The sequence below is a fragment of the Amblyomma mixtum genome, chromosome 3, assembly GCF_055824585.1.
Source record: "Amblyomma mixtum isolate Tamu chromosome 3, ASM5582458v1, whole genome shotgun sequence".
NCBI lineage: Eukaryota > Metazoa > Arthropoda > Arachnida > Ixodida > Ixodidae > Amblyomma > Amblyomma mixtum.
The window spans coordinates 184,427,335-184,454,931 of record NC_143014.1 but is presented as its reverse complement, the minus strand read 5'-3'; the positions used below and the strand labels follow the sequence as shown (position 1 = coordinate 184,454,931).

The window sequence follows — 27,597 nt, the reverse complement described above, 5'->3', positions numbered from 1 at the left end:
AACGGAAATCAGTCTGTAGTTTTATGTTCTTCCTCTCTGCCACCTTTGTAAACAATGGTAACTTTGGCTATTTTTAATTCATCTGGAAATTCACTGTGTACAAGCATCTCGTTCATTATATGGGTTAATGCAGTGTACTAATAATATTCGCAGCATACTTAATAGGTGAGGCATTTACTTCGTCGTACCCGGCGACGGTGTTATTATCTCGAGTCATAATAATTGTTTCAATTTCAGTAGGGGTGGTTGGTGTATGCATAATGGAGTCAGGTTGTCCTCTAGACATAAAAAAATTCACTCCTGAATTTTTCCCGCTATATACCTCTGTGCTAACAAAGTCTCGATTCATTCCATGAACAAGTTCTTTTCCAACTAAACTGATATTATTGGTTAGAATTACATTTACGATATGGTTTATTCGCCCTCGGCCAGTTAAATCATTCCCCGTCTTCCATAGTTTCCGTTCATCGTCTTTAATGTTGTTAAATTTTCTTTCGTAATCATCCTTAGCATTTTTAAAATCAAAATTAAAGTTTTTTTTTTCTAATCCGTTTGAACTCAGTCAGTAGGTCGGGGTCACGAGACTTAATAAAACTATAATATCAATCATTTTTTTGCGTACTCTCTTGTAGAAGTCAGTAGTTACCCATGGCCTTCTGACTTTTTTTATTGCTTCTTTTTCACTCCTCCAGAGGGAAGGCTGCGTTGTAGCACTGTTTAAATTTAACCAGGAAGTTCTTGCACGCAGTTGTCCGGTTACGCTTTTCGCGGAATGCCTGCCACCTTTCTTGTTTCATAAGGGAAGCTGAACATCTTTAGCGCAGTATCGTTTCTCACGCGGAACAAAATGTTTCCTTTCTGATTATGTTCTTCCTTGTACTTGAAGCTTGCCGGACAAAACACGGACAGGTGCTCGCTAATGTCTTTTAAGATTACGCCAGCGGAACGACATTTGCTATCTATGTTTGTGGCACAGACGTCAAGCGATGTGCCGTTGTCAACAGTCACCCTAGTGGGCAGCGTTATCACATGGCTTGCTGCATGCATACTGGGGAACAACGCCTTGAAATGTGTTGGTGTGTAAGTGACCAGATATTGTGTCTATATTTATATCCCGGAGAATCATAAACAGCGCATTCACACAGCTAAAAGAACACAGCGCAGTTCAAGAAATGTCATAAGTTCAGATACGCAGCCAGAAGGGGGCCTGTGCACGGCGCACACAGTGGTATTGAGCAATTGCAAAGATAAGCTTCCGATATTTTCATGCATACTGGGCATGCTGCCCAATACAATATGCGGTAAACATGCTTTGAAATAAATTCCTATACCGCCACCTCTTTCGTTTTTCTACTTAAAATTTCATATTTATAGCCCTGAAGATAAGGGGTCTAGTTTTCTTTCCTCAACCAAGTTTCCGTAAGCATTATACAGCAAGTTTTAGACTATTTCAGGTTCTTGTATCCTACTTTTAAAAAAGACTTCTCATGTTTAAGTGGATTGCTGAAAACCTCCTTCACCTTTCTTGCATTTTTCACAGAATTGATCCCATTATAGCTGTGGTAGGGCTTTTATCAATACTGTTATTTGATCAATGCCAGAAACGGTGCCGATTTTGCTGCTTGCAGCTTGCTCGTTGTTGCGGGCGAAAATTACCCCTCCGGACACCCACACGAACTTCCATCCTGCTTTCGTTTTCTCGAATGTGTCTCAACAATGTTAGTCGAAAGTTAGGTTGTTATTTTCTCTTATTTTTTCTTTTACCCAATTATTCTTTCTCTGTTTTGATGTGTTCTTGTTGGCACAAAAATCTTGATTTTGCTCCTCCTTTATAAAATGCCCATGGGCCTTTAAGGTAAAAATAAATAGAATGAAATATGGGACCCTGCTGCAGTCTCGCCATTTCCATTGAAATCATCCAGAACAGCGCCGCTCGCTTCATTCTTTCTATGTATTGATGTCATTCCAGAGTGAGATCCCGGAAAAAAGCACTCGATCTGCCTGACTTCACTACGCCGCGAGTGCTCTCGTCTCTGTCTGTTTCATAAAATATAATAACTTTACCCTGTCCCGCCGTGGTGGCTCAGTGGTTACGGCGCCCGGCTGCTGGCCCGAAAGACGCGGCTTCGATCCCGGCCGCGGCGCCCGAATTTCGATAGAGGCGAGATTCTAGAGGCCCGTGTACTGTGCGATGTCAGTGCACGTTAAAGAACCCCAGTTGGTCAATATTTCCGGAGCCCTCCACTGCGGTGTCCCTCATAGCCTGAGTCGCTTTGGGACGTTAAACCTCGATAAACCAACCAACCTTTACCCTGTCTTAAAGGAAAATCTTTTCACCACATCCAGGTACATCTCATTTCACTTTGATCATAAGCATAAAATCGATGTGCCACCTTGTAGCCCTCGTGCATGTCATTAATCATTTCTACCAGGAACCACCACAGAATGGAACCTCCTTCTTGCCTGCAAAGTCTCCAATAGCGCTAACTTGAAGATCACCGTCGTCCAAAATGCATTAGTTTCATTTTTCATTCCGTACTGCAAAATCATGTAATAACTTAACACTCCTTTGGGCAATGGCTTCGGGCCTACAAAATATGGATAATAAATGAGCAAACAAAAAATCTCGTGGGAATGCTCACCTTTTTCCTCATACCTGAAAACTGGGCAGCGCAGGATTTTTTGTTTTCCACGACGAAACAAAGTAATCGGGGGATGGGGCCCGAAGGGCCCTTCTAGATTCGTTTTCAGAGCTCTCGTGCCAATAAAATGTAAAAGACAACGCAATGTGCACCTAAAGCGCCGTGCAATCATTTTTCGGCGTGGTTGCTGGAATTCCGCATACATCAATAGCTGTCGGCGCTCGACGTGCTCTGCTGAAAATGCTTGCACGATACATGTATCATGCGCGGAAATATGCAGTCTGTTATAACATACTAGTCGTGTTCAGAACACGAAGAAATCATTTTTATTTGCCATCATCGCGTTCCTAACAATGTCCCTTTACTAAACGTATCGCTCATGTGTGGGTCACTGAGTAGACGCGAGCCAAAGGAGAGCGGCACATTCGGTTAGTGAAAATACTGTAGTCAAATGGCCACGGTGTTTATAAAACACGGTACGCCCTGTACAAGTACATTCAAACCCAGTTGCAGCTCAAGCTCGGTGGACAAAAAGTAGTACACAGATAGGCTAGGAATGAAATGTGATGCGAGTTAATCCGACCAGCCTTTCTCATAAAAGTGCAAAGAAGAGCCTGACGAACAGTTCCCACTGCCATCGGCATAATCACACGCTTGTTTTCACTTCAGAATGATAACACACCGGCGAGCCAAGTCTTGCTTTCTTTACGAGAGACCGTGCCAAAAAAAGAAAAAGTGCACGCAACAAGGGGAGACGCGGAGGACAGGTGAGAGGAGCTTGAACATTAAGAGTGTCTTCAAAGGTGATAAAAAAAAAAAGAACGAATGAAACGAAAACAGCACCAACAACTCTCAAAGCGTCCCAAAAATCGAACGCACCTGCTGCATAAAAGGGCTCATCGAGGCGAGAACAGAAGCGAGAGCAATGCACGCACGTGCATATGTGTTTACGCCTAACGGCGTGTTATCCGCACCAAAAGCAGGAAAAAAAGCGAACAAAAAAGAAAACCGCCCCTACGTATACGACACGAAAACCAGTGTCATCGGCCACGACGACGCACACGCGGTAGGAGTACGATTCCTCGGGACAGACGCAGGCAACGCCGGCAGCATGCGGAAGAGCACAGCGCCCGTAATATGGCACTGGAGCGCGCACGTGCTTAAGCAAACACGCGCGCTCGGCGCCGGCTCGGCTCTTCTCCTGGCTTCTGCTAGAGCCACGAATGAGACCGATGCGGGGCCCATTAGCGGCGGCCCGCGCGTTCGCCGCCTCCTCCTCCCCCTCTTCCCTCCCATCCCGCTCCTCCTGCTCTTCCCGGGCGTGCGAGCTCTTGGCGCCCACCGAGGCTGCACGAGCGCGCGCGAGGTCGATTTGAAAACGAACCCAGAAATGAAAGAGAACCTAAATTTGCCCAGCGCGTTTCCTGGGTGCCATGCTCAGGCGAAGTTATAACACCTTGGAAGGCCGGTAAACGCACGCGGGTGAAGAATTACGGAGAAACGCTCTTGAAGAAGATGCGTGTTGCCAGCGCCACTAATGTGCTATTGCCGCATTAGATGGGCAGTTAGGTGGGGGTTACCCTCAGAACCACATTTAGATGGGCAGTGTCGAGGGCGGTTGCGCATATTCCGCCGATATTAGTCGTCTGAGTTGAGCTCTAGCGCATTTGTTAAGTTTCCTGTTGACAGAACTGAGAATTCATATAATGCGCCGACAAATAAGCGCGATGAATTTTCGAAGTTCTTAAGAGTTCTATTAGCTTGTACTTGAACCCGTTAACATAGACCGGAGCAAAAGTGACGATATTAAAACCTAACGGGCCCTCGATACATATCGGCAATTCTGTGGGCTGTTTTCGAATAGTAACTAAATTTTTTCGTGTCACCAAAACCGAAATAAAGAGAACTGCGTTAATATCGAATAATGTGTGGGTGGCATACGGTCAGATCCAGCATTCTGTGCGATTTGCATAGGAGAAATGTTGTAAAAAATTCAGGGGGCACTTTGACTGTCTAAAGTGGGTAGAGGCGGAAGCGTTTCCTGCACCACCTTCGCTGTTTCTGTGGCACTGGTGGCGTCACATATAATTGAATACTAATTACTAAGTGATGACAAATCGCTAATTAATGGTTAATTACTGATTAATGTCTGAATACTCATTAACTGCTAATTAATGACGCTTAAGCTTCGCCTTTAGGAGTGGAACGCGACAGCGCGTTGTAGCGCTGCCAGGGAGTCCACGGAACCCCACCACCCGTTTCGGCGGATGCCTTGCCCTTTGAATGCAACGCTTTTAGCGGAAAGGAAATGGCGCAGTAATTCTCTGTCATCTCGGTGGACACCTGAATCGCACCGTAGAGGAAGGGAGGAAGTGGGAGTGAAAGAAGATAGATAAAGAGGAGCCGTAATGAACAAAATGAAAATTGTATTTGAGGAAAGGAAATTACACAGTAACTGTCTCACAAAATTCAGGGGGACACTTTTTTGAACTAAAGTGTGGACACTGAGGTGTGGTTAAGATGTTAAGCTTCGCCCCTAAGACTGGAACGCGACAGCGTCTTGCAACGCTGCCAAGGGGTCCATAGAACGCCATCGCCCATTCGGTTCTACGCCTCGCTCGTCGGTAAATTGGTTTTTGAGGAAAGGAAATGTATCTGTCTCTCATTTGTCGGTGGACACCTAAACCTCGCCGGAAGGGAATGGAGGAGGATGAGAGTGAGTGAAGACACCGTATTCACTAGACGCGCCTTTGTTTATTCCAAACCATCAAGCTGGCATGGCGGAGTGGATAGCATCCTCGTCTCTCACGCCGAAGACCGGGGTTCGATTCCTGAGCTCGACCAATTTCTTAATCGGTTTTATTTATTTATATGGCCTGACTAGTTAAGCTAATTAGGCTATTTGGGTAATTAAGCAATTAACTAAGCTCAGTCCCACTTACTTGGAGCCTCACTATACGATCCCTTCAATTGGTTGCATGGTTACTAGCCAAAGTACATTGGCCCCGTTTGAAATTCCCGCACTGTGACGTCACGACCGTTTCCACCAATTGAAAAGCGTGACATTTTCTGTCGACAACTGCTGCTTACAACGATGAGACATTAAAGGCTTCCGCCTTAATAAAGGAGTTACTCCGGCAGCATCTGGAGTATGTGATAGCGCACCAAAGTGCCCGTACGCTGTCTACCTGCACTCCATCACCGTCTGAACGCTTCCAGTGTGAATTGGAGCCAATCTTGTCCCTAACAGGGTAGTGTCCCAACTGTTGAACCAGAGATAATGTGCTGACCGAGCTCTTTGGAACATAAGGCTTGTGATCAAATCCGTTCCCTAAAAACCGCAGCGTACTCAAAACACAAGCTATATCGCTGCATCGCAAACTAATGGTAGTGTCAAGCGTGGAAGGCACCACGCAGCAAGGGGCTCAGCTCGAAGGTAGGCCTCAGAGGAAAACCCCCAGCCATCAGTGGAAAAGCGGTCCAAGTAGGGAGCTAGGAAGGCTCCTCATCCCGAGCTCACGTGCCATTTGAACTCAGTCAACTCCCATTCAAAAATCCTCGCCTTAAAAGACGACCGCAGTAGCGTCTCTAGCGACATTGGGAAACAGGTAGGTAAACGGCGTCAGATACGGTAAGTGCCTGCTCACAAATCTTGCCTGCCCACACACACACCTACACGTTCGCATAGCTTTTTCTTCCATTTGCTCAAGCGCAAGCTTCACTCCAACAGTGCTCGTGCAAACAGCGGCAGTGCGCACTGCCTGCTATTTTTGCTGCATCCGATTTGCTTTTTCCCTCCCTAGCAGAGCGCCCGAGAAAAAGCGACGCCGGCGGGCGGGCACGGCAGTCAAAGGGCGCAATACCGCCGAAGCCAACGCGCGGGGCAACCGCGGGAACGGCAAACGCCCGGAGCGTGCCGAAAGAAGTGAACGAGCCAACATTTGCATACAACGTCGGCAGTCGCCCGAGGGCCTGCAGGTTGGCCTGGCATAAAACCCTCCGGGCGTACGGCCGGATATGCAGCCAAGGCTCTCACGCACAGCCACACGCCGGCGTGGCGATGTCTAGCAGCACAATCTCCTTACTTGGCCGCCGTGCATTCGGAGCACACAGTCTGAGCAAAGGGGGATCTGGCCGCGACGTGCGGTGCTACGCACAAACCGAACAGAGGGGCGGTGTGTCTGTCTGTAGAAGGAGCGGACGTCCGCCGCCGTTTCTTTACATGGCGTCTCGATGCCGATTTTGGAGGCGGGGTTTCGAGTGGAGGGATTTCTTTGTAAACGAGAAAGACGCAGTAAGGGAATGTGGGTGACCGACTTGTGTAATTGAGCACTCAGAACCAACACTGAAGCGATGGAGAGAGTCTGAGTGCCACAAAGCTCGCCTTTTGACCATACAAAGCGAAATTCACCGGCATCCTTGAACTCCATTCAGGCCACGGAGGAAGGAAAGAACTCAGGAGAGGCGGTTACGTCAGATTATTTGAAGCCGGCTCCCCCCAGCCGCACCCCCATTTCCACAACGCTTTCCCTCTGCGCACGTCTCAATCTCGCTGTTCGCGGCCGCGGCCGTGGTGCACCGCGCGGTAACGGGGCAGCATCGACGCGTTACGCTGAGCAAACATTGCGCGCCGGCCGACAGCGCAGGTATACGGATGCCTTCCCCGTTTATACGAAGGGTGCAAATGCGTCTTCCGGAAATCTCCTTTGCTTCTCTGGTGGCGCTGAATAAGGGCCGTATATGAGAGAATTTTCCATCGCTACAAGTGCGTCTGGGAAGAATGGGATTTGGCTCTGCGCCGCGATATCTCCCCAGGTGCAGCCAGTAACACCAGGTGGACGCGAGCGAGAATTCGGCGCATCGCAACCGCTCCGCTCACATTTCGCAGAGCCAATCTTGGGCGGTTGCCGCGCTCACGTGACTGTGAGACGTCTATCTCGAGAATTTGAGGCGCTCTATAATTTTCCTGCCGCCGTACGATTCCCGCTCCGTGGCGGCAAAAGCGCTTCATGCGCTATAATTCGAGCTAATGATACAACGATGCTGCGACCGCTCGTAGCAAAATGCTTGCTACCACTCAGCGAAGGGCTAGCCTTCATAGCGAACACTTTATTTTATTCTTGAGGTGACATATTGCTGCCGAACTGAGTCTCGACTAGGCTGCATTATTGGCAGCGGCAGGGACGTTGACTGAACGTAGTGTGTGATGCCGCAGGTTCCCACAGTTGTTTCGATGCATGCATGCTTGTCTCTGGACGCATTTATAGCGCCAGCTCTTACGAGGTGGCATTACCGGTACGAGCAACTGCGAGTAGCTCTGTACTGAGCGCCGTAATGTGGACTGTGTGTGCAGCTTTGCTGGCAGAGAAGAGAGATAGATTCGTGAGACACCTCGGAGAAGCCGAAATGTTCGCTACAATTATCGCCATTACTTCCTCGCCCCACGAGACGACAAAGGGCAGCCTCTTTTTCTCTCTTAAGCTGCATTCTACTCTTCCAATTCCACTTCCCTCTCGGGTGTTCAAAGGCAGCGTTTCAGTGGGGGTAGGTTAGAGAAATTAAGGTATGCGTACCCTCAGTGGCTAATCCTACCGCGTACTTAACTTGTAGTTAAAACCAATTGTGCAGCAAGTCAGTGCTCTGCTCTGTGACGATGAAGCGCTAAAGTACAGTACTAGCTTTAATTTCATTCCTACGTCTAGTAAGCTGATTCGGATAGGATACTGGAGTTTGAAAACATTTACCAAAAGCGCACATTCTAATACACCACGTACCACGGAATGAGCATGGTTGTGGGAAAGGGACGAGTCACTCTAAGATACGTGCTGAATAGGGGTGTGCGAATATCAAATTTTTCGAATACGAATCGAATACGAATACTTAGTTCCGAATATCGAATCGAATATCGAATAATCAAGGACCGACGCATTTAATCACTACAAAACATTTATTTGGGCACCCAAGAACATCACGGTTCAACTATCGATGATTAAATGAACACAAAAGATGTGTGTGGCGCACAAAAAGTATCAAAGTCTCGAACATTATTCTTAGAAGAGTGGAAATATCAGCGAAGATGGCTAGTACATAGCATTGATGAAGGCTAGCTTGCCATCAGCACAAAAGCGCGTTGCTGGGATGACATAAAAGGTTGTCGTGAAGGAAAACCAGCTGCACCACATGGTCAGACAGAAGTAGTTCCCTTCTAACTGAAACGACTCCTCCAGCCACAGAAAATGCCCTCTCACTTGGCACTGACCTGGCACGTATTGCGAGGTACTTCGTGCACAGCTCTGACTTAAACCAGCTTTAGAAAATGCCCTCTCACTTGGCACTGACCTGGCACGTATTGCGAGGTCCTTCGTGCACAGCTCTGACTATACCAGCGTCGCAGGTATAGCCACAAAAAAGCTCACCAGCGCAGTCAGCTACGGCATGGCCATTGGAGGAAGGAAGAATTTTCATTCCGTGTAGGCGCTGCCATGTTGTTATATATTTGTCGATAGGGCTTGCGGACCGAAATGCACGCCGGTGCTCACAATGAATATTCGGCTAGATACGAATATTCGCGTCGGGTCGAATTTTCGAAACAACACGAATACTTGGATTTCGAATCGAATTCGAATACTAAAAATATAATATTCCAAATATATTCGAAAATTTCGAATATTCGCACACCCCTACTGCTGAAACAATACCATGTTGCTTGGTTGCTGAAAACGAAAGGCATAACGATGTAAAATTTCATTAGACGGAATGCGTAAGAAATGCCCTTCATCGCAGTATGAAAGCGGTGCTCTCTTAGCTGTCAGCAGTCCGCAGGTGCGACGGTGCTGACGTCACGTTCACGCCGCCATCGCCCGCACACCTGCGCGACCGCTGGTATCACATAGCTGTTTGTGCGCACTAGGCGCACTGGGCGCTGTCCTTACCCGGAGCGATCTTCAATCGCCTCGTCCAGAAATTCTGCGGAGCATGTTGACTGAAAAGGAGAGGCTCTAAGAAAAAATGCCAGTCGATTTAGGTAATTAGGCCTAATACGGATATGTGCGCTAGCATGATGGGTTTCGGTGCTACGCTGCTCTGCTAGGTTAAGGTGGTGGTTGGTGTGTGGCGGTTGGCAGTTGACTGCACCACCGCGACTGCATTCATTGGAGTTGCGTCGACGTGGCAACCGACGGAGTGACGGCGGCGTTCGGCTTTATAGGTGACGGTCCCAGCATTCAGTGTAGCACGTGCTGGCCCCACTTCCTCTTCGACACGTATCCGGAGCTGGTGACGAGGGTCGCTACAGTTGCTTCAAGTACCGCCACTTCTCCTTTCGTTCTAGGTAGTGCGTTCAACGTCTCTCGTTGCACTCGTAACGTCCCTTTCGCTATATGAAGGGCCGTAACGCTGGCTGGCTGGCTCGCTCGCTCGCTCATCAGCAGCACTCGCTGCCGAGGCTTATAGGTTGGGGCGCTAGACTGCTGAGTCCAAGGTCTTCAAATCAATACCCAGCCACGGCGGCCACTTTTCGAGTGACGCTAAATGCGAAAGACATCCTTGTGCTTTTCGATGTGCTGTGCGATGCTGTGCGATAACCAGGGTTAGCTGATCTAAGTCGCAGCCATTTTTCTTCCTTCTTTCACTCCCTTCTTCATTTCTTCCCTCACGGTGCGTTTGAGGTGTACGCTGAGAAGTGAGACAGTCAGTGCGCCTTTCCTTTTCTGAAAAGCAATTTTTCTCCCAGCAACCTTAGCAAACATTCGCGGCGCACAGCAAACGGTTTTAGAAATATAGAGTCGACGCTATTCGAACCACAGAGCGAGAGACTACGAGACGTGGCCCGAGAGGCTGCGGTGATGCATGAGTTTTTCTTTTTCTGTCGTTGTTGTTTTTATAAGGCAGCGGGAAGTGAAGCTGATCTGTTTGCGCCGCTGCTGCGCCGGGGGCTGAATATTCTTTTCTGTTGGATAACATTCCGATGGAAAGTATCGGAATACTTTGAATAAGTTCTGCCTTATGTTTGGCTTCAGGTTCCAACAATGTTCGAATTAATTTGCCGAGAATGGGAGCTGAAAGTAATTCATGCTTAATAACTTTTTAATCGGCGCAATCTGGCTGTTAGTGCCAAAGGTTAATTTGTAATCATACACATCAAGGTACCATATCAGCTTCTCAAACGAATAAAAAGTCCTTCTCTCAAGCCCTGCAGCGCGAGGAAATGCGGTGCATTTTTTCCGGCACAAAACCGAAACTGAGCACAGTAGTCGCGTAGGAAGTTCACAGAAAACTCAGTGTGCGCTGATGATGTGACAGCGCTATACTGCGCCCATTTAGAAGTGGCTGCGCTATTGTACCACGGCATGCACTTTGTTTTGCTTCGTCGCTTGGTGCACGAAAAAATATAAACATTACAGTTGCGTGGCCATCATTTTTAGAGTGGCAAAGGACACGCCACCAGCGGACACTGTGTGCGCACTGAATTACCTCTGCGCCTCATTTGCTCAATTATGACATTGTGCGTAAAAAAGGACCATTTCCTCGCTCTGCGGGCATTAGAGAACATCCTTTTCTTCATTTGAAAAACTTATTTCTCATCGTATCGAACATGGCTACGAGCTCTATATTGGAGCTAATCATCACACTGCGCTAATAAAAAGAAATATTTTGTAAATTTCGGTCAACTAGCTAGTTAATTATCGTGATTTTTCAAGATCATTCACTTCCGCCACGGCGGACACTTTGTTCCTCAAGAGATCTTGTGTCTGTTTCGACCAGCCTGTTTTTAGGAATGTTAGAGTACTCGCTGCAACACCTAGAATGCCTCGCACCCTACGGAGCTGCGCTCGGAATAATCTATTATAATTTTTGCATCATCAAATGTGGGTGCACCCATAGAGTTACCCAGGGCCCGCTACTTAGCGGGCCACAACATGGCAGCAGTGGGCGGACAAATGCGTAAGCGTAAGTCATGAAACCGAGCCTGCTTGGCGCACGCCTCAACTGACATAGCAGGCTGGTGGAAGGCCCCGCAATCCATACACTGTGAAATTATAATGGACCTCTTTTTCATCGCGCGCTACGAAAATCACGAACAAATTTTACGGCAGAAAAGAGACAACGTTAACTAATCTACTAAATTTCGGAATTGTCAGTCGTTCTGTATGTCAGCTATACCACAGAAAACCCAGTGACTCAAAAGGGTCCTCAGCTGTGACAGCAGCGTCAAAGCCATCCCAGCTGTTTTCATGCTCACCAAACTGGTCCCGCAGGCAACTTGCGGCGTCTAGCGCCTGAGGCAACATTAGCATACACTTGGGCCTTTTCCGATGGCAGGTAAGAAGCGGAAGCTTCGAACTCATGTATGAACTGTGACCCTCATACTCCTACATTAAAGAAATATTAATCAAGGCCAGAAATAACCGGCTGTATCACTTTGCTTGTTTCGCTTCAAACGATGCGAAACGCTCTTGGTGATTAACCTGCTGCTGCATTTTAACTAATCTTTAACCTTACGGATAGTATCGCAAAGAGAAATTTCGGTGAAGTAAAATTAATCCTGACGTGCATTTTTTGCCGCCTCCAAACAAGCAAACAACTATAAAATTTCATTGGGGTCGTATGACTGATCGACATGCGTTGACACAGCAATGTTGCACTTGAGCAATGGTGGTGAGGGATTAATTGCAGCGCAAATGCGGGGTTAGCTGGTTCATTTACAAGGAAATCGAGGCGGCTAGAACGGGGATGGAGTTCTTCACTACGACGCAGCGCCACGGCACCACCCAAGCGGGCAAGGACGACGGATGGCAACGGGTTGGTCGCTGATCGGTAGCCAATTTTCTTAGCGTTGCAAACGTGGGCGAAGGTCGAGATGTGTTTTGTTGCTGACCATGTCGGCTTGCGGATGGCCAGGATATCTGACCCGAGGTCCTGTGGCAACCGACTACCGGCACTTTTTCTCGAACCCGCCGTGGTGGCTCAGTGGCTTTGGAGTTTGGCTGCTGATCTTACGGTAGCGGGTTCGATCCTGACCGCGGCGGCCGTACTTCGATAGAGGCAAAATACAAAAAAAAAATGACAGGTCGTTCTCTTCAAGAGCATCGTTTGAATGCGTTAGCAACCAGATGACCACACTAACGACTGCTTGAACCACTGCCATCATCTTGCACACACTGCACCATTCTTCTTCTTTTGGTTTTATTTTTGTTTTTCCAAACATTTTTCTTTTTCGTTTTTTTTTTTTTCCTTTTCACTGCTGCTGCCTTGCCGCACAAGCTATGTTCACTGTTATTTGTCAAGTAACACGGCTTTCATCGTCGATGTATTTTGTGTATATATACATTGTGTTCTGCGTGCTCTTTCGGTTTTTCCTTGGTGCTATGTATTGTTTGTTATTTTTGTGAAATGTCCTGCTATGTCGAAGCCCGGTAATAAGGTAAAAAAACAAGAATTGGTCGTGACTATGAGGTTCCGTATTCGCTTCCCATGAGGAATTCCTGAATTCGAGTCTTACCCGTGGAAGTTCTTTTTCTGCGTTTTCTTTGGTGTGGCACACATAGACCACACACACATCGCTGAAATCAGTCACAGCGATCAGTAACGCTGGCGCATTCAAATGCCCGCGTGCTGTGCGATGTCGGCGGGCGTGAAAGAACTCCAGGTGGTCGAAATTAATCCGGAGCCCTCCACTACGGCATCGCTTGTCTCAGCCGCTTCGGGGCGTTAAAATCTCGCAATATACAATCCAATTCACTTTTCCTAGAACGTCGGCACGCTATAATTCGAATCAAACTTGTTCCAAGGTAGGCATCCCGCGCACGCTTTAACATAGAGTTACAAGTCTGGGAGATTAAGGTTCCTAGGTTCCAGAGAGTGACTGCTTAAAGTCTGGCAAAGCGATAACGTGGGCATCACTCTCGTGTGACGCTCTGAGGGGCTGTGATCCAACTCTATCATGCGCTTCTGAATTAACTGTAGCGGTGGAGGACTCTCTATACATACCTATAGAGCGGCACATTTAGCACGGATTTTCTTTCCTCATAACCGCCGTCTCTTTCGTTACTTCCAACTTCCGCCTTCCAACTACGGCGCCTCTGATTCGCCGAGGGCTCCGGTTTTCTCTATCACCAAAATGACGCAGGAAGACCCGAAGTTGCACGGAGAAGTAAGTGGGAAAAGAAACCAGCGACTTCATTTTAAACTTTCTCCGCTGTAGACTCATCAAATAGCGAATAAAAAGACACTGGTAGAGTTTCCGAAGCATTAATCTATATAGCCAGATGCAACATAAGACCACCGTTAACCTCCGCTATTCATGACCACCACATAGAATTCCTTCGCGACAAAAGGAAGTCCGTTTTAAAGTTTTTCTTATCACCTAAACAAGAGGCATATCCCAGCATATCACAAGCCGAAATTAAAGCTGAATAATTTTGTTTCGTCTGGCTTGTTCGACGCAGTCGAATTAAAAAAGCTGATTTTGTTTACTGTTGCGGTTGGTCAGCACAGTAGAGGACCTGGCGGACCATCGCCCATTGTTACCAAATGCTGTTTCTTATTCTTTTTTTTTTAAGTTGTAGCCTGCTATAGCTACCATCCCAGTTGACAACCTTTTCCATCGACACTTTGTGTTACTTCCCTTTAGCGTTCCTTAAAATGCCATAGGAGGCACTGTGCCCTTGACGAATCCGTGGCGCTGGCTTCCACCGACCTTTGCTTTACGTGGCAAACAACTGCCACGAGCTGTTTTTTGCTCTAAAATTGGCAATGCCTGTCAAGCTTACGTAGAACTTCATCCAGCTCTCTCTCTCTCTCCCTCTTTTTATCACAGTGCTCTGAATGGCGGAGCGCACCTCGGCTCAATATCCGGAACCGAGTTTCCTCTCAACCTCTCCACATTGTCCTCCCGCCAAAATCATGCCCCACCTAGCTACATGCTGTACTTTGCGGTTTCCATGAAACACTGAACTTCGGAGTGTTTACGCTTGCCTACTAGCTCGGCGCTGAACAAAAAAAGAAGAAGAAACAGCGCATGGAGCGTAGTGTCGCATTACCGCATTTTCGCGCGACGCCTTGACCGCCATGGGATACAGTAATCAGCACATTAGAGCCGGATGCCATAACAGGAGACGCTGTTCCCGTGCGGCACACTCTGAAGGCACGCCTGCCTGCCAGCCACCCTGCTAATTACTTAATATCGCCCGCGAAGTTCACGTGCAGCCGACGCGTATGAATTTTTCACGTCCCCCCAGGGTGCCCGAGTGCGGAATGCACGGTCGGCAGCGTGGGGCGGACTCCGGAACGCATTGTGGGTGCGACCGCTGGCGGTTCGATGACAGCGGCCCCCGACGACACCTCTGCGCAACAGATGTCGCTCGTATCGATTCTCCAGCTGGCGCGCAATGGATGACGCAACGCGATGATGGCTTCATCGCTTCTATTTGTTGTTGTTTCGTTTGTTTGGTGTAGTTATTGATGTTTTTGTGATGAAAATTCAAACTTTTCCTAGCTGCACAACTTAACTGAATGGCATATAGCACGAAAATTTAGCTGCACTACAGTTTTAGTCGCTGAAGGACTGGCACCTCCAGATGCGCTGCCAGCGCGAGCATACTCTGAGCAAACTAATATGGTGTTACTAATGCGCGTCTTTCACCCACTTTCTCTCTCACACACACGCACACCGATATAAATAAAAAAATTCAAAGACGGTCAATGAGATTAATGCGTGGGGAGGGGAGGGGAGGGGCATGCGTTAGTTTTGCAACTCCGACTGTGCGACCGTTTTATGTTGAACTGAATCAACAACACCAACGGCAATTAACATTTCGATTTTTTTATTTAACAATTGATTTATTTTCATGTTGTCCAATTAGTTCAAATCAGATGTCCAGTAGCCATCAGTTTTGCCCTTCGGTGTGAGTTCTGAGCTCCTGCACAGGGCATTCAAACCGCCAACGACGCCGTGTTCTGCCCATAATGACCCTGCTAATGCTAGCGCAATACAGCTCCACATTCCTTTCCACATTTCTCCACGGCGTGGTTTGGGTATCCGCCGAGAACTGAGACAGTTCCTCAACACTAGAGGCCCGTGTATAGTGTGCGATGTCAGTGCACGTTAAAGAACCCCAGGCGGTCGAAATTGGCCGAAGCCCTCAACTGCGGCGTCCCTCATAACCCTAGTCGCTTTGGGACATTAAACCCCATGAACAATGAACCCATAGTCCAAACATTTTGTGGGATTGCGTCGTCGTAATTGGAATATAATCAGACTTGAAATAGATTGGGGTGTGAAAGACAACGAACTCAGAATTGGAATAAAATCAGAATCGGAATAGATTGGCGCGACGAAAGAAGAACGCTACCGCATTTCCTCCGCATCAGTTCAATAGATCGCCCGAATTTTTTTAATTCATCCTTCATTCTTTCTCTCACGGCACGGTTGAGGTGTCCACCGAGAAGTGAGCCAGTCACTGTGGCTTTACTTACAATTTTTTCAACTATGCACCTGGCCGATGCTTCAAACATCTATCGCCGCAAATGTTTTGCGGAAATGGCAGCCCTAATGCTCACGTATTAATATGTTGCGACCACGTGCAGACTTTAATGCTGCCCAAAAACCCGCAGAATCGAATTATCAAGATAATAATTTCCTGAACGGACCAGGGACCTCATTAATTTCAAGGGTGGGACTGAATCAGGGGACAATGGCACACCCTCTACTTACCTGATGCAACTGGCTTTCCCTTGAGCGCTTGAACTGCAGTGTGAGTAAGGAATTAATGATCCATGTTTTATAACTCATTAGTCGTGATCTCCAGAACGTTCCTGTGGCTCCTGATGACCGCCACCTCTTCATCTCATCGTCGAGTATACAGTGCACGCATCAGGAGCTACCGTGTGTGTGTATATGGAAACGGTGATACGCTTCCTTTTCTCTTCAGTCAAGGCGGGAGCTCTGGTCGAGCTCATTGCCGACGCCATTTTTTTTCCTTCTCGAAATGATAATGACTCAAGACAGCCGCAGCCAGACGAGGACAGTAGTCTTTAGGCGGCCATATGGGCTCTGCGGGGGAGCTAAGGCGCGGGTCTTCTGCTCCCGAGATTCGTGATGGCTAAAATTTCGCAAAGAAGAAAAAAAAAGTGTCAGGGGGGTCCGAAACGGCTGCTGCTGCTGCGAACGGCTATGGAGGCCCGCACGTACAAACAGCGGCGCACGCCTGCTGGCCCTCCCGAGGCAAGATGCTTAGCAAGCAGAGAACGCAAGTAGACCTTTTCGGCCAAGATTAACGTCCTGCGAAGCACTCTTATCACCGTCTCTCGGGCTAAGAGCATCGGCTTAACTAAAGGTCAAGAACCGGCCTCGCGCTGGTAGCGAGTACGCGGCTCGCACAAGAAACGCGAGGAGGATGCAGCCTGGCCCGGGTTGTCTACGTCTCTCGGTCGCAAGTCTGCACTGCGTTCGCTTTCGCTGCGTTTCCATGCAGTGTTGGCCGAGCTGTTCGCTAAATTAATCGCGATACGTACTGCGTCGCTTCGGGTAACCGCGCACGCGCGTGATGCTGCGTGGTCAGCCACACAAAGCCAACGCCACATGTACCCACCTTTTGGAAAGGTGTAATGGTATCTAATACGCCGCATTATAACGAGGCACGTTGCATTCCAGGGGAATGGTATAAGCAGGACAAATATCACTGCAATATATAACCTGCGACATGCGATCGTGGAAGTGTAGCTTGCGTGGTCCATCGACTACTATCAGCATTTCGCTGACGAGACGGAGGAATACAAGGCAGCTCAAAATGAAGAAGTCTAAACACAAAGAAAACGCGCCCATAATTCAGTGCGAGCGCGCATGAACCGCGAGTTCGCGATGTGCCCTCGTTGACCGTGCGCGCACGTGTGTCTCACGCGACCGCACTTCATTGAATGACAGCCAGAAAAATGACTAACAAGCGTGTTTTCGACTGACGAGGCTCGAAAAACACGACCTCGTTACGTGTGAAAAATTAAAACGCCAGCAAGTGGGCAGTTTCGGCAACGCCACGCTATCCTGTAAACAGATTGCCCAGCTCGACGCGTGTTGTACCCGAAGGCTCGTGCACACCGGGGGAAAAGAGAGACAGAGAGAATTCGACCAAACGCTTCTCTCTACTTCTTAAATGCGGGAGACAAAGTCGAGTCGCTCGGCAGCGGCGGGCAGTAGCGAGGAAGTGATACGAAGCTGGAATGTTTGCGCGCGCCTGCCCCAACTGGGCAGCCCGGAGACTCCGAGCGCACTGCACAGCACTCGCGTGGCGGTGTGTGTGCGTATGTATGTGTATCCAGCGGCCCTAAGCTCCTCCACAGCGAGGCCCTTATTTGCTCAGAACGAGACGATGAAGCAGAGCGACGTCCGCAAGTGCCGGAACGGCGAGGTCCTGACGGTATTGCTAGAAGCCAAGCCGAGCTTGTTTCCACTAAGCCAATATAATACGCATGCAACGTAGTGTTAAACCAAACATAAAAGAAAGATCTGTTGATTTTCATTAGCTGGCTCGCCCACTTGTTTCTCGGCCGCGCTGCAACGTAAGCAGCTGCGCCGGATTTCTCAACCCTTGCAGCTGCGAAGCTGCATGCTTGTAATGAGTCATGGCCCGCTCTCCGTTCACCTTTTCTTTTTTCCCGACGCTGCGAGTTTTGCTTTCATTGGTTTTTGTTTTGTTTTTTAATCATCTGCTTCACGAGACCGTGGCTTGATGGAGTACATGTGGGCGTATGTCCGGTCACCGTCAAAATCGCGTGTCTCGCTTCTTCCTCCAACATTGCCTGAACCCTTTGGCGCTCTTTTTTATCTTGTGAGCCCTGAAATTAAACTTTAAAACTGCGAAATGTTCCGTCACCTTAACGCTTGTAGTACAACAAGCAGAAACGGCCCGAAAAAGCGACTGAGCTGTCCAGATTAATAGGACCCATTGTATAGCGCATGCACGAACAAGAGATGGCCAGACAAGTACCGATACGAAGCGTTCAGCACGGAAACGTGGCCATACATTAATGCAGCTTTGAAGAAAAATAGTTACGCCAACAAAGCAGTCCACTGAATGCATGCACGCGTATCATCTATGTATGCGTTTGGTTTATTGGTTTATAGGGGTTTAACGTCCCAAAGCGACTCAGGCTATGAGGGACGCCGTAGTGAAGGGCTCCGGAAATATCGACCACCTGGGGTTCTTTAACGCGCACTGCCATCGCACAGAACACGGGCCTCTAGATTTTTGCCTCCATCGAAATTCAGCCGCCGTGGCCGAGATCAAACCAGCGTCTTTCGAGCCAGCAGCCGAGCGCCGTAACCGCTGAGCCACCGCGGCGGGTTCTATGTATGCGCGGTTAATAACAGCTAAAAGATGAAATTCCTTTGGCCGCCATTTTAATATGAGGCTTATTAAGCAAACGATGATAGTCTCGAAATTTTCCTACAATTCAGAGGCCTGCCTGGGTGTTTGAAATGCAATTAGAGTAAAATTACAGGCAAATAACTGTAACGAAATTTGTCGCCTTCGTTGCCCCTAACTCAACACCTGTGGCAGAATTAAAAATACGCGCAGGATAAGAAGAACTGATGAATTTGATTTTAACTATACAAGCTATGGCTGCTTGGCCAAAGACCCCCATGGCTAACGTGTTTTTTTGCCGGCACCAGGTGGGCTCAAGGGCCTATTCTTCAAATCATTTAACTCCAAAGAAGTCATGCACCAGACCAGGGAAAGCTTGTAGCCATTTGAAAGCCATGTGCGCTGGGAGTGCCAGGCAAGTCAAATGAAGATACGTATATACGCGTTAGCGCTCAATTTCGCTTGTGAAGTGCTAGATAACGTGGTCTCCCAGAGGTATTTACTAGTTGAAATTATGGTAACGGTTGCAGTCCGAACAATCTGCTTCAATGAGGTAGGCAGTGAGGTCTCCACTAAGTAAAATTTTACAACAACGAACAAAGTGCCTAGCAAAGCATCTATAGGGTGCGGACGAAGGATGGCAGCTTGTCACACGCTGTTTCAGCACCTGCAAATTTCATCTGTACAGTTCGCAGTAATATTTAAATCGAAATCCTTGCGGAAGAGAGGCAGCGCCACCTGTTTCCTAGATATTAAAAACTAGCAATGCTCGCAAAAAGAAAAATGCCCATGAATGAAAAAAGAAACAATCTTTGCAGCTAACTTGGGTAACGGTAGCGAAGAAGCTGTAACTACTTTTGGAGCCTTGCAAACCGAACGGCCGGCTTCTCTCGCACATAAAACGTTCGGCATCTTACGCACCGCGGACTCGCTCTCTACGCGCCAAGCACGAGGGTCTATCTGCGATTTCAATTTCAGTTCCTCGGCACACCGCCGAAAAGCGCTGACTCAGCCATCAAGAGCCTTTCCGAGGGCCGGAGCTTCCGATAGAAGCCACGTTCTTTTATTTTTTTTTCCGTGTCGCGTATAGCTGTATAGCTACGCAGTCTGGATATTGCAATAACTATACCCGGTTTGTTTGTTTTTTTTTTCTTTTTTTCCGCTTGGTCTTGCGCCCGTGCTTGGGTATGACGAAAGTAAGGCCTGCCTGATACATGGGCAGTGCAGACACCTTGGGGAAATGCAGTGCGCCGGGGATTACAAGATCCAGAAGTGTATTTATCTTGGTGGATGCGCCACTGTGCGTCCGTCGGCTATAGATAAGTAACTCTGGATATTCCTTGGCTATTTTTTTCTATTTTCTCTCGTTGAAAAACATAGCTGTCTCTCATGCTTGCCTGGGGAAAACCAATGCGCGATCATCAGAAAAACGCGCTCGCTTGTTTCAACGCATTTTACGTTTTTCGAGCACCATCCACTGCTGCTTTAGGGCTTAACTTGCAAGGTGAGCCTCATGGCTCGTACACTATTAGCAACATTGAAATAACGCACGTCAATAATGCGCACTCCGTTGCGCTCTCCAGTCCTCGTTGTGGCATTCAAATTCCGTTGCCCTAGTGAGTGATTTACCCTTGATTTGCTTTAATTAGTGTGTCCTGTCACGCATATCGATATAAAAACAGTATAGATATGGGATTTAAGTTTTTACACCATGAGCGAATAGTGGAAAAATAACGTTTAACATAGTATTCGCCCCCGCCGATCACTGAATGGAATTCTTTACCACGCAACATTTTTAAGAGCAAAGATTTTGTGGAAGGACTAGAAAGCCATATTTTGCATACTTAACATATCCTGTTTTCCTTCCAAAAGAGTTGTTTGTCAGGCATTTCGCATTCTTACCATACTTGAGATGTGTTGTTGCCATTTATTACCCAATATTAGTTTTATCATATAGTTGTTCTTTTAAGAAATGTGTTGTTTCCCATGTGTTCTTTCTCGCATTGTACATGTTCTTCTTGTTATTCTACATTTGTATGCCCATCCTGCTTGGGCCAAAACATTGGCCTGCAGTATACGTAAATAAAAAATAAATAAAAAAAGAAGCCTTCCCGGAAATTGTACCTTACCAGCGCAAAGTGCTAGAGGAAAAGCGAGCATGGGAGCTAGCAGATATATTGTACGAACCTCAGAGTGCTCTCTTCAGGTACCTGACGGCAGTTATGAGCTTCTTTTACCTCTCTTTATAGAAAAGGGAAGAGAATACATTAAGCGTGACGCCCCTGTTTGCGCAGCCGAAAATGCAACTACCTCGCCATCAGAACTACAACGTCGATTCGCGCGCCGCTGCTAACAGCGCCCGGACAAGGTGGCCTCCAGAACAGCTGCACTGTTCGTCCGGGCAAATTCTCCTTATTCTTTCACATTCCCTTTCTTGTTTACCTCTCCTCGGAACTGCCGCCTGGGGGCGCATCTGTCGCTCCTGCCACAGCAACTGCAACGCAGTTTCTGGTCGCTCCTATGGACGCCGCTACACTATGACCTCCAGAACAACGTGACTTCCACCATGCTTTTCTCCCGGTTCGTGGTATCAGTAGAGCCCTTGTTTATTTTTTGTTAAAACAAAAACTACGCAGCGCCTGAGGGCATTCTGAGGAGGGCAAACTGCTTTATAAAAACCATCCACAGTGTTGCGGCACACCTGTCGTTTCCTCCCTCCGTGACCCTCACATAGAAAATACTCCAAGTGTTTTGGAAACAAAGGAATGTATTAGGGAACATTGGCACTATTTCTTGTTGCTGTTTTTGACAGAAGGAAAGTAATCGAGTAATTTGTTTGGTTTAAGGGGTTTAACGTCCCAAAGCGACACAGGCTATGAGGGACTGCGTAGTGGAGGGCACCGGATAATTTCGACCACCCAGGGTTCTTTAACATGCACTGACATCGCACAGTGCACGGGCCTCTAAAATTTCGCCTCCATCGATATGCCACCGCCGCGGCCGGAATCGAACCCGCATCTTTCGGGTCAGCAGCCGAGCACCATGACCACTGAGCCACTGCGGCGGCAAATCGTGTAATCGTTCTGATATAAGATTATTTGACAGAAAAGTGGGGAAAAGGACGACATGCAGCTAATAGGAAAATACCCCCTCCCGCCCCCCAACTACATCATCGCGTGTGTTCCGCAACCAGCTGAGCTACAGCGGCGGCTGTCTTCCCTTATAGTATCGAAGGCACTCACATTTACCTAACTGTAGGCTAACTTTGACAGTAATCACCAGCACCACACCCTCTCGGCACCGAACATGGTGCGTCCTATTATAGGTACGCCGTAAGTGTCATGCGGAACGTCGTCGAAGGTGGATGTCAGTGCAGAGGATATGTTATGCAACATCCGTTAAAAAGGCAGTAAGACTGCCAGAACCGAGACCCTCGCTATGCTATGACCAGGCAGAAAGTGGGGAGATGGCGGGCTTGTTAAAATACATGTATTTTTTTTTTTTCGCTTGTCAAATTATGAGCTATCTAAATGATCACTCAGTTACTGTTGTTCTCTAAACAACCATTTACAGCGATATTCATCTATGCTTTCCTTAATTTTCCGGACTGATGGCTTTTTCGCAGATATTTTATGTAGGTAGGTCATCTTCTTTATTCAACATAGCGTATAGCGAGGGTCTTTGTTCTTAAAGTCTTCGCACCAAAGGTAATATGAGAGGGCCTGCGCACAGCTGCCTCGTTCCTTCTTCGAGTAGTTTTCACGTGGAGGATGTACCACGCTAACTGCTAATGCCGGATGTGGAGCTGGTAAGCACTGTCAGGATTTCACAATAGTCAAGTACAGATAAATACCTTCAAACGAGAAAGGCTCCGGAAATAACCGCAACCGTAGACGACTTGGTCGAGCACCGCATGCGGCATGCGGACGTCGTGGGTTCGGTTCCCACAGCTTGGAAACATGCCATTTTGCAGTACCTTTCTTGTTCGCCGAGCGCTTCTTCTTCCGTCTCCCTTCTTCATTCACCGGCTTCAACCAGCGATGTTTACCGCTTGTCTTTCTTCGTCCGTGTCTCGATGTTCGAACTGGCCCACTCATACGGAATCACACCATCTAGCCCGGAAACATGCCGTCCCACCGGAGGCATGACGTCTTTTTCTACACTTTTTGTCAAACCACCTCAGAAAGAGTAATCGCCCAAATACTTCCTTTCTCTAAACAACAGCATCAAAATAACAATATTGTTCTGTGTTTGCCTAGGTTTCGAAGTGTGCCTTCTTTCTTGAATACTGGAACGAGCCCCTTTTTTTCTTATCTCCCCTTTTAGCTATTGTTTACCATGGCGTGGCTTCACTTCAGGATGGCTTCGCTTGGCACCTCTTTGAAGCAGACTCTCCAACCCCAGGTAAATTGAGCCCATGTCTAAGCTGAAGTTGTATCAAACGCTACTTCTTATCAACGAAAAACGAAAAACAGCGCTACTTTCAAGACAAGTACTAGAAGAAGGACGAACACCGCAGCACATCAGCGCGGTGGTGTTCGTCCTTCTTCTAGCCCTTGTCTTGAAAGTAGCGCTGTTTTTCGTTTTTCGCTACCATGAATCACCAACTGCCCGGTGAGCCACGCTCCCTTCTTAGCAACGCCACCCTGCTCGCACGCCTTCCTGCATTAAATTCCACGGCGCCTTAATACCAGCAGCTGGAGCGAGTGAACCACTTCTCCGGGGCTTGCAGTGTCCCTCTTGTGCCGCTCCCCACCCCCCTTCCCGCTCAGTCTATCCATCACGTGGTAGAAGGTTCAAAAGGCTACGTAGGCGCCGAAATTGGTGTTCTATTGAAAAGCTTCTCTTCTCTCTCCAAAAGGGAGCACTGCCGCTTAGAGAAACGCTTTTGGCGCGAACGTGCAACGCGGGCAGGTTTATCACGGACGGGAGAATGCTAGCGGGTGCGAATGGCATTGCATGCGACAAAAAAGAATGTAAAAACACAGAAAACAAAAATGTGATCAGGTAAACGCTTTCTTGTTGCAGCCTGCAATAACTTTCTCTTGAAGGCAATAAGCTTTAAGTAAAGTGTTTTAACAAAATGCATTGAGCCGCAAGAAAGCAAGCGGAAACAGCTGCTCGTTGTGGCAGGTCAAAGTAAGTCACCTTAGAAGAATCTGAATTATAGAACTTTTTTTTTTTCAGGAACCCGATTTGCACCTGGTTTTCTACCCCGAAATTGCACCCAATTTTTGCCCGCGTTTACAATTTGAGAAAAAATTTAAGTCGAGAACAAAGGGCCCTATGAGCAGGCTGTACTTTTGAACTCCTTTTCGATTGTTTTTATTAATTTCAGTTGAGGTTGCTATCAGATTTAGCGACTGTCACTCGTAATATCTCGTACATGCGGAATATATAAAAATAGCACAGTAACCGCAGGCTTTATTTTCGTTATTGTTCTTTCTGTATTCATTGAACGGAATACAAGTGGCAGACACGAGCATGTACGTGCGCATGTACACATATTTAAACACCTCCAAGTTGCGTGACACCTCAAATACTTAGTTTTGTGGCTGTAGTGTCCATGTTACAGCCCTGACTTATGAACACTGGCCCCTAATTGAAATGAAGTCTGATTATTGGTACATGCAACAGGCGAGTACGCTGTTTGGTTGCGCCCGTTCACCTTTGAGACACAATTCTTCGAACCGAAGTTCGGCATTTCAGGTTGAGCTTTGGGCAGAAAAATAAATGGAGACCAATGACAATATGTCGACTCAGAATTGTGGCACGGCTTGGCGGGTCTAAAGTGACTACGAATGAATTCACATTCAAAATTCGTGCATGATTTTGCAACCACTTATGCAAGGAGAATGAAAAGTTTCAAAGAAACGAAATCAGGACACCAGCAAAAGCTGCGCAATACTCAGAAACGTGGAACCGGAAAGTTACCCGGGTTGTTTTCGAGATGGGGTTTCATAAGCAACATTTCCTCGCTTAGCAAAGGCGAACTGCTGGTGTGTATAAAACATATGCTGAGCAGAGACGTATATATATATGGACAGTGCCGGGCCCAGCTTGCTGCGCTGCACGTGCTGAGATGCCGTCACAAGCGCTCTTTGATTAATACTCAAGCACTGTCGACACCAAAATATGTAAAAATATCACATAGTAACAGCAGGCTTTATTTTCGTTTTTCATATTAACTGAATGAAAAACATATGTGGCAGGCACGAGCGTCAGATATCATTTATCGTCCCCGGTTAGTGATGCGTAGGGGAAAACCAGATTGCATCTGGAATATAAAACAGCCGCGTATAGGGGGAGGTGGGGAAGGAAGGCGCCAACTGCTGTTCAATTCAGCGGCAGTGAAAAAGCTCAGCCGCCGTTGAGTTGAAGTGCAGTTGACATATCACACGCCTAACGCTGGCACAGTAGAGCGAAAGCTTGAGAGAGAAAAAAAATTACAGATTTCACTCTTGCGCTCGCATGTAAGTTCTGTATACCAGTAAACTGTACCATAGTTAAAAGTCATACATTGTACACAGCTGAGTATTATCGCGAAATAAATAACCAAAAGTGCGGCAGCTAAACTAGCAGTGTGTAATCGAAGCTTCTTTTCAGTCGAAATTAGTTTCGAGCCCAGGATTTCAAACAAAATTTAGCGTAGCCGGATTATTCGAGTTTTACGCCAGGCTTGATGAGAAAATCGATGCGTAATTTCTGAGGGACAGAACGAAATCTATTTTAGCCGCAGCGTCCAACGCATCACGAGTACAAGCAGCCAGTCCACGCAGGTGAGACAGTGGTCCTTTGGGACGAAAAAAAAAAAAAAACTTAGGCGCGCCTCCTCTTCGAGCTTTACCTATCGCAATGCTCTCGTACCAGTTTGGACCATTCGCAAGTTGACGAGCATCTCACCGAGCCGCACGCGGGACATACGCGGACGAAGGCAGCGAGCCCGACCCTTTGCGCACTTACCCACTGCAGCCCAGAGGACGAACAGCAGAAGCAGGACACGGTGCAATGACCGCCGGGCCGCCATGTGGTCGATCTCAGCTGCTGCTCCGAAAGACACCGCCGACGCCGGCCAAGCTTTCTCGGTCCAGTCTGCTCTGTGATTTCGGGCAGATCACCAGTCTCTCACGCCGCGAAGGTCCCAGATATATACGCTCACACGATCTCCGCACGCTCGAAAGTTGGTGATCGATGGAGACGATCGCCGCCGCAGAACTGTCTGCCCCGCTCCGAACTTTTCGGGACGGCGACGATTGAGGTGTGCGGCCGGTGCGTATATCGCCTCTAATGACCGCGCTTGTCACACGGCGTCGGGGCTGCTGGTGGAGGTTCCCGGAAGTCTGCGGACGCCGAGGGAAGGTGTGATGCCTGTAAAAGGCACTCTGCTCGGGAAACTGCCCGATCGAGTCCCGTTTCTTTTCACTCTCTTTTCTTGTTTGTGTGTGTGTGTCCTTCGATCAGACTTCAAAAAGTTCCTTTTGCAGGATAGGTGCCTACCTCGTTAGGTGGTAAGAAGAAACTGGTCGCTGTCAGTCTTTTCACTCGAACGAAGACGCGTCGTCACCGGGACCGGGAAAGGAGAGGAAAAAAGTGAAGGGAAGAAGGCGTCTTTGTGCGCCCGACGTCTTCGAGTGCAGCAGCGCTTCTCAAGCACGGCCGGTGGTTGTGTTTTGGACTTGGGAGCCGCTGTCAGCCTTCTCCCGGTGTCACAAAGCGCCGATCTGGACTTTTGTTGCTACAGTCACTGTCGGGAAGCGGTGGGTGCGCAGGAGCAAAGCAGCCACCATTAAGGCAGCGCGCCCCTCAAAAAAGGTCAGGTGCAAGCCGTTGACCGACTCGTGGCAAGTTGTCAGGAGCAGACGACGCGCGGTGGCTTCCCTCAACAAGTTGCGACCGCCTCGAGCGCAATCGGCTCCGGTGGAGACTTGGGACGGGAGCTGCCGCGGCGGCCGAAGCCGCGAGGCCCGCCGGAGGCGCGAGGGAGTGAGCGAGGAGGGGTGCGACGCGAGCCTCTTCCACGCAGCCGCCGTGGGATCCTGGAGCTCTCAGTTGGGACCCTGCGTCCCGTAGCGTGCCCGCTTCGCTTTTGAGCGACGACGGGCTCGTGCGCAAGGTACACTTGGCGCGGAGACCCGCGACTGAAGCGCCGCCCTGCGTGGCGCCATCTCGCGAACCACCGGGAAAGTACCCACCGGCGAAGAGCCAGCGGTGGGGCAAAACGCCGAGTGGCAAGTGGCGGGGAAAGGCAGAAGAGAGCTACGAAATTCTTTTAACCCCCCCCCCCCCCCCCCCCCCAAACACACACACACACCCTTCTACAGTCCTCGCCACCCCAACCGCTCGAAAGCAACAGGAAATATAGGCGTCACTTGAAGGTTGTATCTTCAAATAATTAAACGCGCAATAATTTATGATTATATTAAGAATTATTTTTGCATTGCTACAAAAATGAATGGAACGCCGGGTCGTAAGAACTTACTATTCAGAAAAGGCTGAGTGGAATAAGCTTACCCGCTCTCTGACACGTCCGGAGAGAAGCGCGCCAACTTGCTTGACAACCTCGACCGGAGCTTACCGCTGCAATGCAAAGTCAC

The 27,597-nt window shown here is 48.2% G+C and overlaps 1 protein-coding gene across 3 annotated transcripts in view; it reads right to left on the bottom strand.

Moving 5' to 3' along the window:
* Hasp (Hig-anchoring scaffold protein) overlaps positions 1 to 27,076 on the bottom strand; it is a 498,754-nt gene extending 471,678 nt beyond the window's left edge. For all 3 annotated transcript variants that reach the window (XM_089582173.1, XM_089582176.1, XM_089582174.1), the window contains exon 1: positions 25,967 to 27,076. In XM_089582173.1, the coding sequence (XP_089438299.1) occupies positions 25,967 to 26,030 (64 nt within the window). In that variant the 5' untranslated portion in view covers positions 26,031 to 27,076. The remainder of the gene's footprint in view (positions 1 to 25,966) is intronic.
* Positions 27,077 to 27,597: the final 521 nt, after the last annotated feature.